Below are 16,148 nucleotides of genomic sequence, written 5' to 3' on the forward strand. Positions count from 1 at the left end.
TTGGTGTCCATGTCCTTGATGCATGGGTTAATCCTCTCTGTCCTCGGACCTCTCTGTCAGGACCTCTCCACGCAGGGCAGCTGGAAGAACCAGCTGAAAGATATCTTCGCCCCCATCTGGACGAAAAATTTGACGATCCATAATCCCCTCCCTTTCCAACAACCAAACCCACTGATGAAGTAGGACCAAGGCAGTCTTAGACAGCCGTTTATGCTCCTCAAACATAGGGCGTATTACCCGCTTCCAAAAACCCCAAATCTCCCCAATCACCGGGTTCGCCTCCTGCAAGGCCCTCATATCACCTGCAAAACTAGGCAAGGCCGAAATCACAGCTTGAGTCACTGGTGCAAGTTTGTCTGCCCCCAGTGCTTGCTTTACAGCAGCTGGGACCTCAGTCCCAGGCAACAATTCCCTTACCTCAAACGGGGCAGAGGGGTTCTGTCCCGACAATGCATCAGCATTTTTGTTACTCTTACCTGACCGATACCTGAGGTCAAAATTGAAGACCGCAAGCTCGGCAGCCCAACGTTGTTCCGTGGCCCAGAGCTTAGCGGTAGTCAAATGGCTGAGGGGCTTATTGTCCGGAAAGACAATACACTTATGCCCTAACAGATATTATCTAAATTTCTCAGTCATGGCCCACTTGAGCGCCAAAAACTTCAACTTCATGGAGCTGTAGTTGGACATGTTGAGTTCAGTGGGCCATAGACTGCGGCTAGCATACGCAATGGGTCGCACCTTACCTCCTTTCTCCTGGGACAGGACCGCCCCCACACCCCCATAGCTAGCGTCCACCTCTAGGATAAAGGGCTGGGAGAAATTGGCATAAGCGAGCACTAGAGCGGTAGTAAGCCTACCCTTCAACTCAACAAAACTCTGCTGGCACTGCTCGGTCCAGGCATTAGAGAAACCCTGACTCGCTCGGGTCCTGGGCTCAACAGCCATCCATTCTGCCACCAACTTATGCAGGGGGGCCGCCAGCTTTGCGAACCTTTCCACAAAGCGGCGGTAGTAGCTGGCGAAACCCAAGAATGAACGCAATTCTGACACACTGGTGGGGTGTTGCCATTGAGCTACAGCCTCAATCTTCTGAGGATCAGTATAAACTCCCTGTGCAGAGATTACATGTCCCAAATATCTCACTTCACGTTGAAAAAATGCACACTTACCTAATTTGGGTTTCTGCCCCTCACGTTCCAGTCAGCTTAAGACAACTTCTAACTGCTATATGTGCTGTGACACTGAGGAAGAGAACACTATGATATCATCAAGATAAAGTAGTAAACACCTGCACTGCTGATCCCCGAACACCCATTCCATTAAGCGCTGAAAGGTACTTGGGGCATTACAAAGCCGAAAGGGCATTCGATTCCACTCGAACAACCCAAAAGGGGTGCAAAAAGCAGTCTTGGGCCAATCTTTCTCAGTGACGAGGACCTGATTGTATCCACTAGCCAAGTCCATAGTGGAAAACCAACAGGGCCCCATCAAGGAGTCCAGCTATTCCTCAATGCGCAGCAAAGGGAAGGCATCTTTTCTTGTCTTTGCATTTAACTGACGGTAGTCAACGCACATACGCAAACTACCGTCTTTCTTTTTAACAAGAACAATTAGGGAAGCGTAGTGGCTACAGCTCTCCCTTATAATGCTGGCCTCCAACAACTGATTAATGTGAGACTTTACCATCTCATATTCCCATGGCGGGATCCGCCGGTACCGCTGCTGAACAGGAACATAATCCAGCAGAGGGATGTCATGGGAAATCAAGTGGGTACATCCTAAATCCCCCTCATGGGATGAGAACACAGACTGAAACTTTTATAAAAGGGCCCTCACCTGGCCCTGTTCCAATTCTGGCAAAACAGACAAATCTACTGCTTCAGTTTGTTCCTGTACAGTAGGGGTCACCGTCAGGGGAACTTACTGTAGCTGCAACAGGCTTTACTTCAGTTACCCCAGGATGCAGACTTACCACACAGACACTATTTAGAACTCCTAAAACAGTGTTAGAATGCAACATAACATCAGCAGTTCCCACATTTACCACAGGTAAGTAGGCAGTGCCTCTTATAAACTGCACCAGCGCTGGAGAAGCCAACAAGCCAGCAGGTAACCCAAACTCTGGGGGCTCAAACAGTACCACCCCCTCTGCATACTTCTCAGAACAGGTTGCTGTTACAAACTTCATCATGCCACCTGGGATGTGACATGATTTATGACCTCTCAACCTAACAGGACCACAATGCCTTACTGAACCCTAGTCTTCCAATTGGTGACAATGTTGAAATGCCTGTATGACGAAACTAGGGGCCTCAATGGTTACTGCCGAATCAAAAAGAGCAGGGCCATGTCATCCAAATAGCTCCCGGTAGCAGCGACTCAGGACATTCATCCCAAGCACCCCTGGGACTTGGGTACAGATGCCACCAGGAGGATCCCGGACGACAAGCACTCCACATTTTGAAATGACCTGCCCACACAATTCGACATCCAATTCTATATAGCCGATATATGGAATTGAAAGACCATTAGCAGCCCGAAGCTGCAGCCACTGGCACAACTTAAGTTGATTCTGATCCCATGGTTCAAAATGTTCATGAAAACAACTCTCTGTAAGTGTAGACACCATGGAGCCAGTATCGACTAAACATGGAACGCGAACTCCGCCCATTTGAACAGCAAGATGTGGGCACGAAGACATTAAATGAGACATTTTAAACTTGAGCAGGTCACTTCCCCAACCGCTCCTTGGCTCGGCGACACGGTGGGAACTAGTTTCCCTACAACGCAGATGGGCCAGGCTGTCTACCCCCAGTCGACGAAGCAGGCAAAGGGAGTTGAGGGCGGGGGGAACACGCTCCCCATCACACTCTTTAGCAAAGTGGCCGAGTCTTTGCTACCTCCTACATATAACAGGGCCACAGTGAGGGGACTGACTACGTGGCTGAGAGACCTGTAAGCGAGCACAATTTCGAGTCAACTTATTTAACTGCTCTTGCTGTGATCTCAGCATTTCCCTCAGCCCACCCAATTTAGATTGATGAGGAGATCTATCAACACACGACTCACCTTGCACGCCATACTGAATCCCATACAGTGGGGCAAAAAAGTATTTAGTCAGCCACCAATTGTGCAAGTTCTCCCACTTAAAAAGATGAGAGAGGCCTGTAATTTTCATCATAGGTATACCTCAACTATGAGAGACAAAATGAGAAAAAAAACTGACTAAATACTTTTTTTCCCCACTGTATGTAGATGGGACTGAATTACTTCGCCCCCTCATACTCCCCAACATACCCTCCCTTTCCCATCTAAGGGCTTTGCTATGAACCTCTAACAATGTTAATGTGGGCTGACAATGTATTAACTGTTTTAACTCTCGGCGGAGGGCGACATCACAGACATTTTCAATAAACTGATCACGTGGCAAAACTTGAGAATTTGGCATAGCATACGGCGATTGCTGCTTTACCCGTTCCAGGAGGCCCATCAGGGTGAGGGAAAACTCCAACAAAGACTCACCCTCCTGTTGCTTTCTAGAAAAAAATGCCTCCTGCAATGAGACATATGACTGTAAGCAACCATACAATTCCCGCAACATAGAAATTATATTATCTGGATCATTCTGCTCAATCTCTGAACGATTCCTAATCTCTCCCCTTGCCTCCCCTTCTAAATGGTCAAACAAGAAGAAAGCCTGGTCGGAAAAAGACAGGTGGTGGGCCTGCATACAAGCTCCGGCCTCTTCAACCCACTCATCAATACTCAGACCAACCCTGCCATTAAATGTTGGACATTTCCTGTCTCGAGGTACAAAAACAAATCTTTCCAGCAGGACTTGGTTGAGAGAGGAGGGCAAGAGAAGGACCAGGAACAATAATAGTAGGTGCTTCACTAGGGCCAGGTAGCGCAGGGAAGCATTCCTGATGCAACCTCTCATTCTCTGCCCGCACCTGAGCTACAACTTCCCTCAATTCCTGCAACTCTTCCTCCATAATTTTGACCGCGATAACACTTCCAACTACTTCCAACAAGAGGAAGTAGACCCACAATGAAAATCAGAATCCACCAGACGTATGCTGCTGTCTTGCTGCTATTTCTCTTACCAGTCTCACTAAAACAAAAAATAAAGAGACAACAAAAATACAAACAATCAAACAAACCAACCAACCACCAATACCCGCATCTCTGCCGAACACGGAACCTTGCCGACTATGCCATAATGTAGTATAGCTACAGGGGGGTAAATTATACTATGAATACCAAAACCTTAAGAAAATGTATTAATGCTGACTACACCACAATGAAAATCAGAATCCACCAGACGTACGCTGCTGTCTTGCTGCTATTTCTCTTACCAGTCTCACTAAAACAAAAAATAAAGAGACAACAAAAATACAAACAATCAAACAAACCAACCAACCACCAATACCCGCGTCTCTGCCGAACACGGAACCTTGCCGACTATGCCAGAATGTAGTATAGCTACAGGGGGGTAAATTATACTATGAATACCAAAACCTTAAGAAAATGTATTAATGCTGACTACACCACCCCTATAATGTGAGGGGAACTGAATACTTGGTAAAAATCAGACACACAGGTTCGTTACCATGGAGGGCAGATACATAGGTATCAGTATACAAAATGTTTATTGAGTTCACAATAATCAGGCGAAACACTTAAAAAGACCAGACAAAGATATAGCTCAAATGAGCTAAACAACCACGGCTCAGTACGCCACACAAAATACAAATAACTAGAACGGCTAAGTCTTAGCTGTAGCAGGGTAGGCTAGCTGTAGAGTGATTATTATTGAACCACACACACGCATACACACACACACACACACACACACAGACACACACACACAGTGAGGGGAGTGATCACAAACGGCAATCCACACTCCGTGCTCCAAACACCACCACCAGGGTACTAGAACAACTAGCCTCCCGACTCAGGAGCCAGATATTGGTCATTGGGACACATAAGTTATGCAGTTGCTCACAGCACAATTCTCAGCAGTTTACTCGAAGATGAATGGACTCAACCCAGCGGGGAATAACGACAGCCTTACACACCACCGTGAAGCCGCGAACAAGATGCTATTCCAGCTTTTAGGCGGAAACCCGCACACACCAAGGGGTGGAGCTAGCAATGATGCATCCCAGGTAGCCTAATTGCAGCCTTTATATCACAAGTACCATGTTCTGATAGGCTGTCATTCTAAATACAGGGGAGGGAACTTACCCACTCAGCCACACTGAATTATTACTTAACACTGGATCTCATTCACTAAGCTTGCTTACACACAGATTTGTGTGTGAAATCTGCGTATGAGCGTTTTCAGGTTTCTCTGAATAATAGCACTGATATATCTGTGTGTACAGCTGGCTAATGCAATATCTGTAAACTGGGTATGTATAAAAGGTGTTTACTGTGTTTGAAGTGGTGTTAAGGATGGCACACTTGGCATTGCTCAAGTATCTGGTGAAATAGCACCTGTAGAGAGTGACAAATGAGGGTATGTGGAGTATGTTTGACAAGAGTGACGAAAAGCTGTAAAGGAAAGATTGTGCGGAAAGGCCTTACAGTGGGTATTAGGCATGGGAATCGCAGGGTACCTCACGATACGAATCACGATACATGGCTCACGGTACGATAATATCACGATTCTGCGATAATCGATATATTGCTAGACAATCCTATAATGATTTCTCACAATATCTGTCTAACTATGAAAACAAAATGCCTGTGAAAAGGTTAAGTGCTCTCTCTTTATTCAAGTCCAAACTGTTAGAAAACAGCACAAAAGTTCTGTAAATCAAATTTAACATGCTAAGGAAATTAATCATTTTATTCTTGGAATGATTAAAAGCTTACACTTTTCTTTGTGTGTAAACCAACACATTTAAATGCTTATCAACTTTATATATAGCCTATATATATAAACCTGTTACATACGTTTTCTCAACTTTTCCTTTCCCTCGCATCATAAAAACGGAGCTGTTCACATTGCGTCGTTTGCACGCTCAAGTATGTTATTTCAAATGTAGACGTGCTGCAAGCACACACACTGCACACTTCGGTGCCGCATTACAGCTCCGACAAGGTTTTGTTTTGTCGTCCATGCCATAGGTGCAGATTTATGTTTCGGTGCCCAATGCAAAACGCACACTTACAATATCTGAGAGAGAAATTTTTTTACATTTTTTTTTATATATATATTTTTTTTAGTTTTGTACACATAAAACTGGATGCGCCGGTGGCACTCTCTCACTCATATAGTGAGGGAAATCCACCTGCGATCTGAGCAGAGATGTTAGGCTACTCATGGACGGAATATGTGCTCTGCAGTAATAACGTGATCGGTGCCTATAGTCCACGCTGATAGCTGTTCCAAGGCAGTTTTTTAGTTCTCATTTCCATAAACATATATATATATATATATATATATACACACAAACTGCTTATAGCAGTAGAGCTAATACAGTGGCTGGAAATCTGTTTATCCTTCGGTTCCTCGTGCTTCCCCATCTTCATAGAGAACACGGTTCATGGTTGCTCAGAGCACTTTGGAAAGAAGGTGGAAATGGCACGGCCGCGATTTCCACGTTTTTTTGTAATTATTAAAATATCGATATTTGGCGCCAGATATCGATTCTCGTATCGCATGGAGAATGACAACGATATATCGCCATATCGATATATTGTCCCACCCCTAGTGGGTATAGAAAAGAATCACCCCCTTTTAAAATAATCACATTTTGTTGTTTTGCAGCCTGAAATGAAGATGGAGTTTTTGTGTCTGAAATATTCCGTGAGAAGTCTGAATGCGCATTTAGCCAGTACATACAGTATAATTTACGCATTTATTAGTGAATGAGACACAATGTGATTATACTGTACACACTGGCCAGTCTCTGTGTTGCTGCATGAACTCACTAGTTTGTAAACAGGAGCAGCGCCAAATTGGTTATTTAGTATGTTCACGTGTGGACAGTGAAGAATGAAAGAAACTGCAGTAACACAGATTCTGTTTACAATTAAGAGTTCCTTGATTAACCAACTTAACAGATAGACTATGCTGCATTGCTATAATTATTGATATTCACCATCTGATCTTTTCAATCCATCTAAAACCCATCTACAAAGTGCCCTCATTATCTCTAAAGATGCACATTTGTTGATAGATTTCTTTATTATTTTTTTATTTTTTTAGAACGTAAATATAAAGAACAGGCTAATTCAAGACAGCTAATGGGGAACAGTGGTTACTGACAGTTAAATTACAAAGAGTCACTTCAACTTTAATAAACAATGAGAATAATCTCTAATAGACCTTGAATATTACATGTTGATAACAAGCAATATAGAAGAGGCCATGCTTAATGCTAATGTGGTTGATTTTATGCATTGGACAGCTGTGAGTACTGCTGCCAAGAAACTTTAGGAGCTGCTAAGGACCTTTCAGATCTGTCAAGAACACTGTGTATTCTCAAGAGAATTTACAAGCTATGCAATTTTATGGCGGAATGATGAATTAGACCCTTGTTGTCTCTTTTCTTCTTTTCTATTGGAGCAAGTGATTAGCATGGATGTGTCCAGTGCCTGTTGTGTAATGCTTACCCACTGACAGATGGCTTTTCATCACAAGCAAGAGCTTGGTGCTCAGTCTCATGCAGCACACAGAGGCAGACGAGCATTGGGACTTTGTGTAGAGGAGGCAGTTATCATTTTAACTGAAAGAAATTAAAACATCTGGGGTCATTAATTTAACATTCATTCAGTAAGGATTCATTTAATTGATCAAAAGTGACAGTAAATACCTAATTTGTTATATTTTATAAAGACTTAAATCTAAAATAAATGCTATTCTCATCTGTCCTTCTGGCTTTGTTGCATAATTAATAACCTGTTTTTTTTTTCTTTCTTTCACTAATAGCTAATAAAGTTTGTGAAGACACTAATTAAAAATGCATTGCATTGTAATTTTGTACCTTATTAAGTTGACAATGTGCATAATGTAACAGGTGGTGTACCATGCCATGGATTTGCCTAATGTTTTGCTTGTTCTGCACTATTGCATTTGTTTAAATGTGTATAAAACGAAGCCAGTAAATAGAATTTCATTCTGTGTATTCTGTGTATTTAACAACAAAATTGTGCACCTTTTCTGTTACATCTGTGCCACCTACTAATTTTTTTCATAAATGCCTTCTATAATTAATCTTTGTAGAGAGAAATTAGAGTTGAGTGAGTCATATTGACGTTTGCTTTGTCGTTTGGCTTTGTCATTATACACTATTAAAATTATAGTTCACCCATAGTTCAATATCACCCATAGCTCATCCTGTAACAATTAGTCCAACGATACTTGAGTAACATTGGCATTATTGATGTCAAAGCCTTGATGTTCCAAGTTTCAGTGTGTTTCAGTATGTGCAAATTGTGTCTTATTGCATGATAATGAATAATAGGTTCAGTCTGTTTCAGATTTTCAAATCTATTTTTTGGCTTCAGGAGATATGGAATATTTCGCTCAAGCTTATATGGACTTTATGAAACGTTTATGGTGCTAGCAGCCCCTGATAACTGTCTGCCTTTGTTGCATAGAAAATAATAACTTACATATTTACATATTCATCATATTTTGTGTTCCAAGAAGAAGAAATTAAATCATGTGGTTTTGGGATGATATGAAAGTGTGTAAATGATTGTCAGGGTTCTGTCACTTCAGTTTAGTTTACTCATGGTTTTGTGACAGAGCCCTGACACTCCTGTCATGTCTTGTTTCCATGCTCCCATCCGAATGCCCTGTTTCCTTGTTTCATGTTGGAGCGTGGTGTTTGGATCCCGGCCCTCATGTTTTGTTCAGTTTCAGTTTCGTGTCAGGGTTCGGACAATCGCGCTCCATGTTCTGTCTTGTTGTGTGAGTGTTGCGGTTTTGAGTTCGCCATACACTCTTCTGAGCGTACAATCTGCTGTGGTGTTCTGTGTAGCACATGGTTCATGTTTTGCCGTGTGCTTTCTCATTGTCTTGTGTTGCACGCAGCTCGTATTTTCATTGGCTGTGTGCATTCATGTTATGTTTTTTTTGTGCTGTGTAGCACGCAGCTTATTTTTTTAACTGGCTGCGTGCTTTCATGTTGTCATGTTGAGTGTTCTCATCAGCTACATGTTTGTCTTGTTTTGCTCAAGCACATGGCTTTTGATTGTTTTGCTGGCCGTATGCTTGTACTTGTGTTTTTTTTTTTGTTTGTCTGTTTGTTTCTATGTGCCAGGTGCTCTCATGTCTATTGTCTTGACCCTGCCCTTCTTGTTATCTGATTATTGGTTCATTTGCCCCGCCTGTCCTCTCTTGTTACCTGCCTTGTTTGCTCCCTATTTATTTCTCATTGTGTCTGCAGTCCGATGCCAGTTCGTTGTGCTCCCTTGTTGGTTCCTGTCTTGTCCTGCCCTGCCTGATCCTGCCTTGTCTTGCCTTGCCTTGCTGTGCTATGCTGTGCCCTGTTTATTTCTTATTAATAAAAAGCCCATCAACTCTGCACAATTGAGTCTTCGCTTCAAGCCTTCACCCAACCCTGGCAGTGATGACAGATGACCAAACTCTTTCACCTTATTAGCGCAGAAGAACAGCGTGTCAGTCGCACAATGTTAAGGATGTGAATTTGATCACTCTGCTAGTTAGAGATGTGAGAGTGTTGTCAGTTAGCCTCACTGTGAGATGCCATACAGAATATTCTGCAAGAAAATAAATAAATAAATAATTTAGATGAAAATATTGCAAGTGTCCAGATTGTTTGGTAATTCCCCTTCCCAAAGTGACCAATAAAGTTTATTCAACCCTAACTGGTGTTTCCCGTACAACTACTTAACTCGCTGCTTAACCAAGTACACTAGCATGATGCATCATTAGAGAAAGTAATTAGCTAGGTACAACTGTTTCCCAAAATCGTAGTAACATGGTCACACCTCTGTCATTTGTACCACGTCAGTTCAACGATATAGACTGTCATCAATGAAGTCACAAATAAGTGGTGGAGATTCTAATTAATTGATTCGAAATGGTAATTAATGTCACATTATGGAACTGAAGTCTGCAGGATGGTAGACCTCCAAGAGCAGGATTAAAATGTATTGGATGCTAGCTAGCTTTTTGTGTCCAAGAGAATGATCTATTTATTTTGATCTATAGCACATCCCGGCTTGAAAACAAGTACTGTAAAAAAAAAAAAAAACACACACACTGACTTTTAGATACTTGTTTTATCTTGCGCCTCATCATTGTACAGTAGCTCTGCATTTATGTTAAATATTCTGAAGTTCTAAACCTAAAGCATTAAACCTCTGCAATAAAATCAACCTGGAACTAAATTGTAATAACAACAACTACTGTTCTGTGACATTTAACTTATAAAGAACCAAGGAAAACCTAATCCTTCCTCACACATTAAGGCTATTCTAGTGATGCTCATTTGGGAAAAGCTAATCTAATATAGGATTGTGTTCTGCTTTTGAATTGACAAGAATTGGTGTGTAAGACAGCTGGGGCAATATTGCATATCAGGCTCATAGTGTGAAACAAAGTGTCATGTCGCTGCATTATAAAGAATGATGTCCTTTAACCCCAGCAGTAAACCTGATTCCCTTGACAGTCTTTAATAATGCCCTTCCCGTGAACTCTTGATATGGTTAGAGTGGGATAGAGCTGTACACACACACACTCTGCTTGCCTGTGTGCCATGAGCCACTGATTAAATATTTATACAGCTTTTATGAGACTCTGATGCAATCAGTCCATCAGCGGGAAGAAAGGGAAGCTTCATTCATCATTTCCTGTCAAGACAAATGGAGGGATGGCTTGAGAGAAAGAAACACTGCAAAAAAAAAAAGTTCTCAATATTTCTTTCTTTCTTTCTTTTTTTTCTTTTTCTTTTTTCTTGTTAAAAAAAGCAAGATACATTTGCTTAAAAAGCAAAATTGATCAAGATATTATTACTTGTTTTCAGAGAATATATCTTGTTTAAAGCGTCAAATTGTGTTTTGTTCAAGATTTGGTTAAATTTTTGGTTTGCTAATGGTGTAGGAAAAATGAACTGAAGTCGTGATCTGTTCTCGGAAAAACTATTAATCTTCCTCCATCTTCTCAAAATAATTGATCTAAATAAGATGAAATGTTACAGTGATTTTACCAAGGCTAAGGGGAGTTATTAGGCTCTGAAGTAAATCAGAGCTATACTATATTTATTTACTTGTCTTTGTTTTTATCACACAGGGTGACGAGGTCTTGACCGTCATAAAGATGAAGGCCCAATGGCCAGCCTGGCAGCCCCTTAATGTGTAAGTAACTTTCATGCAATTAGTGTGTGTGCATGTTTTACATCCTTTCCTTTCCTCATCAAAAAAACAACAACTTTTTTTTCTAGGGGGATTACTTTAGCTCTTTACAAAGTTGAGTACTGCCTCTTTCTCCCCAGATAGCAACAACACCTAGCCTATGTTTGATGAAAGAAAAATAAAATGGTTATGTTGTTAGAGTGCTCTACTTTCTCCTTATTTAACATTTAAGTGATCTAAATTCTAAATTGATCAATGCTCTGAGAATCACTCAAGCACTGAGAATTTCAAATTTATAATGCTTTATTCACCTCATTGGATATATTTGGGTGCATTAGGACTTGAGAGTAGACAGGAAATTGCTTTTGAATTGACTCAGAGAATCATGAAATGCTCAGTATGAGGCAAGAAGTGCTTGAGACCAGAGCTATAAATGTCTTTCCTCACTGCATAATGAAGCAGGTGTTATCATTTGACATTATAACAGCAGTTTATGTCCAAAAACCCTAAGTGGGATACATGTTCTTTCTTTATTTATCTCTCTCTTTTTGTTGTCCTCTCATAATCTCTGCAGGTCTGTTCCTCAGTAGCTATATATTTAGAATAGAAGCTAATGCATACTCTGCTGTTGGAACTTTTCAGAAACCTTGAAAAGCTTGAGTTGAGTTGATTAGCAGTGCGCTGACAGGCAGACAGTAAAATAATAAGTTGTCAATGAAAGCAAAGTCTCTAATTAGCTGCATGATTTGCAGCATGTGTTTGTTTGTGTGTGTCTGTGTGCTGTGTCTCTTTTAAAGGGTGGAGTTGGATGATTTAATTTTTTTTTAAAAGGGTGAATAAAGATATGGCTTTATAACAGACTTTGCTTTCTTGTTAAGTAATAATAACACACATTTATGTTGACATTTGCATTTGCTGTAATACAGCATATGTGTGTACTTGTGACTGTCAGTTAAAATTATGTGTCAGGCATGCAGCGCTATTTTAAGATCACTGTTATTTCAAAGCCATATGTGTGCACATCAAGCATGGTCTTATTAATTACGCGATTTATGGAACAGGGGGGGGTATGTCTATGAAAATGAAGAAATAAGCATTTATGCATATCATTCAAAGGTTTGGGGTCATTAGATTTTTTTTGTTTTTTTCTTAAGAAAGTTTAAAATAAATTATTCAGCAAAGCCCCATTACATTGATTTAAAATGAGTAGTAACTATGACATTGTTAAAAAACAATATATATTTAAAATAAATTATGTTCTTTTGAACTTAATTTTGAACTATTCATCAAAGAATCATTAAACAAAGTTTAATGGTTTCCAACAAAATATTAAGTAGCACAATTGTATTTATTTATTTATTTATTGACCACCAAATCAGCATGATAGAATGAATGACAAAGGAAATATATATATATATATATATCTCTCTGAAATTGAGAGAAATAGGGGTTACAGAAACCTGGAGACAGAAATGTAACAAACATGATAACTGTAGTCTTCTTTATGTGTAAGTGTAATACATACTATGTTATTGTCTGTATATAATTTTTTTATAATTTTAATGTACTTACTAATGTATATACATGGTAAATATCTACTACTTACGGACAAATGGGTACAAACAGGCACATCCTTACAGTATCCGTATATGGTAACTAATAAGACACATAACTGTACATACTAATGATATGTACATGGTAAATGTGTAGCACCTACGGAAAAATGTGGTATTATGTGGTAACAAACAAGACACATACTGTACTTGGTATACACGTGGTAAATATGTAGTACTTACCAGCAAGTGTGAGTAATAACGGTCACTAACAGGTAGTGTCAGTATATGGTAACTAATAAGACATATTACTATATGTTCTAATGGTCTAAAGATGGTAAAGTTTAACAAAGTTTGAAGAACTGGTAATTCCTGTGTAATGTTTATGTAAAATTGTGCACTTTATTTTACAGTCTTATTTCCATATACTTACTATGTACTTACTGGTGTATGTACCTATTAGTTAATGTACATAATAAGTTATGCAGTACTCAAGTTTGGGGGGTATAAACATGGACCAAGGTACTTATTGAGTAATTGATGGTAGGTGCCATTGCAGTTAACTTGCCTTATCTTTAACGACACTGATTCTCTTAACTAATTGGTCCAATAGGGATTTTGATGACGTACATTCCTAATAAATGTGTGTAGACAGATTTTATTTTGTTATTATACAGTAGCTACCAGACTCATATTTGCACTTGCAACTCCTGATTGTCATGTGTCTAAATCCCTATTTAAAAGGACTGTGCCTGCTAACTATTAACACTATGCAGTGCTGCACAGTTACTGCCGTGTTCCCAACCAATTTCCAAAGTTCCAAACTGCAATGGCACCTACCATCAATTACTCAATAAGTACCTTGGTCCATGTTTATACCCCCCAACTTGAGTACCGCAAAACTTATTCTGTACATTAACTAATAGGTACATACACCAGTAAGTACATATTACGTATATGGAAATAGACTGTAAAATAAAGTGCACCATTTTACATAAACATTACACAGGTATTACCAGTTATTAAAACTTTGAAAGCACTGTTGTGAAGAGCAATTTAGCATTAACAGTCCTACACAAGCAATTGAAAAAATAGTCCTCTTTTAATTAGCTAAGGTTAGGACTTACCGAGCATACCGTATATATACCAAGTACAGTATGTGTCTTGTTTGTTACCACGCAATACCACAGTTTTCCATAGGTGCTACACATTTACCATGTACATATCATTAGTATGTACAGTTATGTGTCTTATTAGTTACCATAAACAGATACTGTAAGGACGTGCCTGTTTATACCCACTTGTCCGTAAGTACTACATATTTACCATAGGGCCTTTCGCACCACGGGAACCTTTTCATAGTACCAGAACTAATTGTGGAACTACCCACTTTTTGGCATTTTCGCACCGCCTGAACTGGGTGCGATTTTAGTACCGGACTGCCTTTTTCGAGAAACAAATTAGCTCCTACTCCGGAGCAGGGGCTACTTTCCATGTCCATTATTGTGAAACCCGCGAGACACAACAAAAACAGCTCCAATCACAGCGTCCTCCATCCTCCTGTTGTTAATGTTGTTCTTTGTTTCTGTTGTTGAACGCCATGCACAAATGACGTCGCTGTCAACCGGCTTACGTCACTTCTTAGTACACACTGTCGGTGCGAATGCAACCCTTTAAATGGTACTGGGAAATAGTTCATGCAAAATCGTCCCAGTACTTTAGTACTGTACATTTAGTTCTGGAACTAAAGCGGTGCGAAAGGCCCTCATGTATATACATTAGTAAGTACAGTAAAGTATCTAATTAGTTACCATGTACGAGCACTACCTGTAAGTACCCACACTTGTCTGTATGTACAAAATAATTACCATGAATGTACGACTGTTAAGTACAGCCGTGTTTCTTATTTGTTACCATGTACATACATTTCAGGTAAGTACCTTGTGTTACCACTCATTAGCCTGTAGGTACAAGATATCTGCCATGTATGTACCAGGGAAGTACACGTACTGTAAAATAAAGTGCTACCTATGGATCTAACAGCTGTCCAAATCAGCTTACTCACCCTGGACAGTTGTTCCTTCAATGACCAATGGATGGTCCTCAAAGGACATTGTGCCAGTTTTTGATTTGGTTCTTCATTTGGTAGGATGAAACTCACAACTCCAGCAACTCCATTCCTGGAGCTCTACTTACAGCCCCTTGAGCTCCTAGATGGACACAGAGTCTGCACACACACCCCTACTACTGACCCCCAGCTTGAGGCTTTGTCCATCCCTGATCCAGTGCACATCACACAGTTCATCGTAGAAGCAGCAATCACTGTATATCCATCCTGGAACTAATCCCCACCCTAATGCCAACCTCTAAAGCCCTTTCTGCGCTGATTGGCTGTCCGCCTTGATTAACTCTCTGGTCTCATCCAGAACCCTAGTCCTTCCGCTTCTACTGGTTACATCCAGCATGAAAGCCTCCTCATCAAGGATTTCCGGCTTCACCAGCTTGACCACAGCCTTCTGGTCTGCCAAAACCACTGTGTTCTCTGGGTTTGTTGACTCAGCCAAGGTTCTCTGATCCCCTGGCTCCACCTTGGGAATCCCCACCAGGGTCCCTTTTTCCCTTGGCTCCACTTGGTATGTCGTTCCCTTGGCTCCAGTCTATCCAGCTTTGCCTTGGGTCTCCAGTCCTCCAGTTCCACCTGGGTCTTCCTTGACTACAAAAGGAATCCCACTTTCAGGTTTAAGAGGAGAACACAATGGCCACCCATTCAGTACTTACACACCCCTCACACACCCTTCTGGCAAAAAAAAAAACCTTTCTTTGCTATGTTTTACACCTCTCTGCCAGCCTGCTGTCTTTTGGCTGTTTTCTGACCATCTTGGCGTTCTTAACCTTCTTGTGATGGAATTATTTTCATGATATTTTTATTCAGAATAAAATAAATACAGTTTATTATTAAAAAATTATTAGAAAATAATATTCTAACACATAATCCTTACACATAACATAATAAATATGAATGCATATGATTTATCTCTTTCCTGCAGTCGAGCGGCTCCTTCAGCCGAGTTCTCAGTGGACCGCACACGTCACCTGATGTCCTTTCTGACCATGCTGGGTCCCAGTCCTGACTGGAACGTGGGTCTGTCATCAGAGGGCCTCTGCACCAGAGAGTGTGGCTGGGTCCAGAAGGTGATTCAGGACCTCATTCCATGGGATGCGGGGACAGACCACGGGGTCACTTATGAGGTGAAC

General features: G+C 40.8%; 1 protein-coding gene across 1 annotated transcript in view; it reads left to right on the forward strand.

Annotated features, from left to right (window-relative positions):
• spon1a (spondin 1a) overlaps window positions 1-16,148 on the forward strand; it is a 185,183-nt gene that overhangs the window by 147,983 nt on the left and 21,052 nt on the right. The window contains exons 7-8 of the mRNA XM_016236358.1: window positions 11,279-11,343; window positions 15,941-16,142. Coding sequence (XP_016091844.1) covers window positions 11,279-11,343; window positions 15,941-16,142 — 267 coding nt within the window. The remainder of the gene's footprint in view (window positions 1-11,278; window positions 11,344-15,940; window positions 16,143-16,148) is intronic.

Source organism: Sinocyclocheilus grahami, unplaced genomic scaffold, assembly GCF_001515645.1.
Source record: "Sinocyclocheilus grahami isolate Dianchi unplaced genomic scaffold, SAMN03320097.WGS_v1.1 scaffold489.1, whole genome shotgun sequence".
NCBI classification, from domain to species: Eukaryota; Metazoa; Chordata; class Actinopteri; order Cypriniformes; family Cyprinidae; genus Sinocyclocheilus; species Sinocyclocheilus grahami.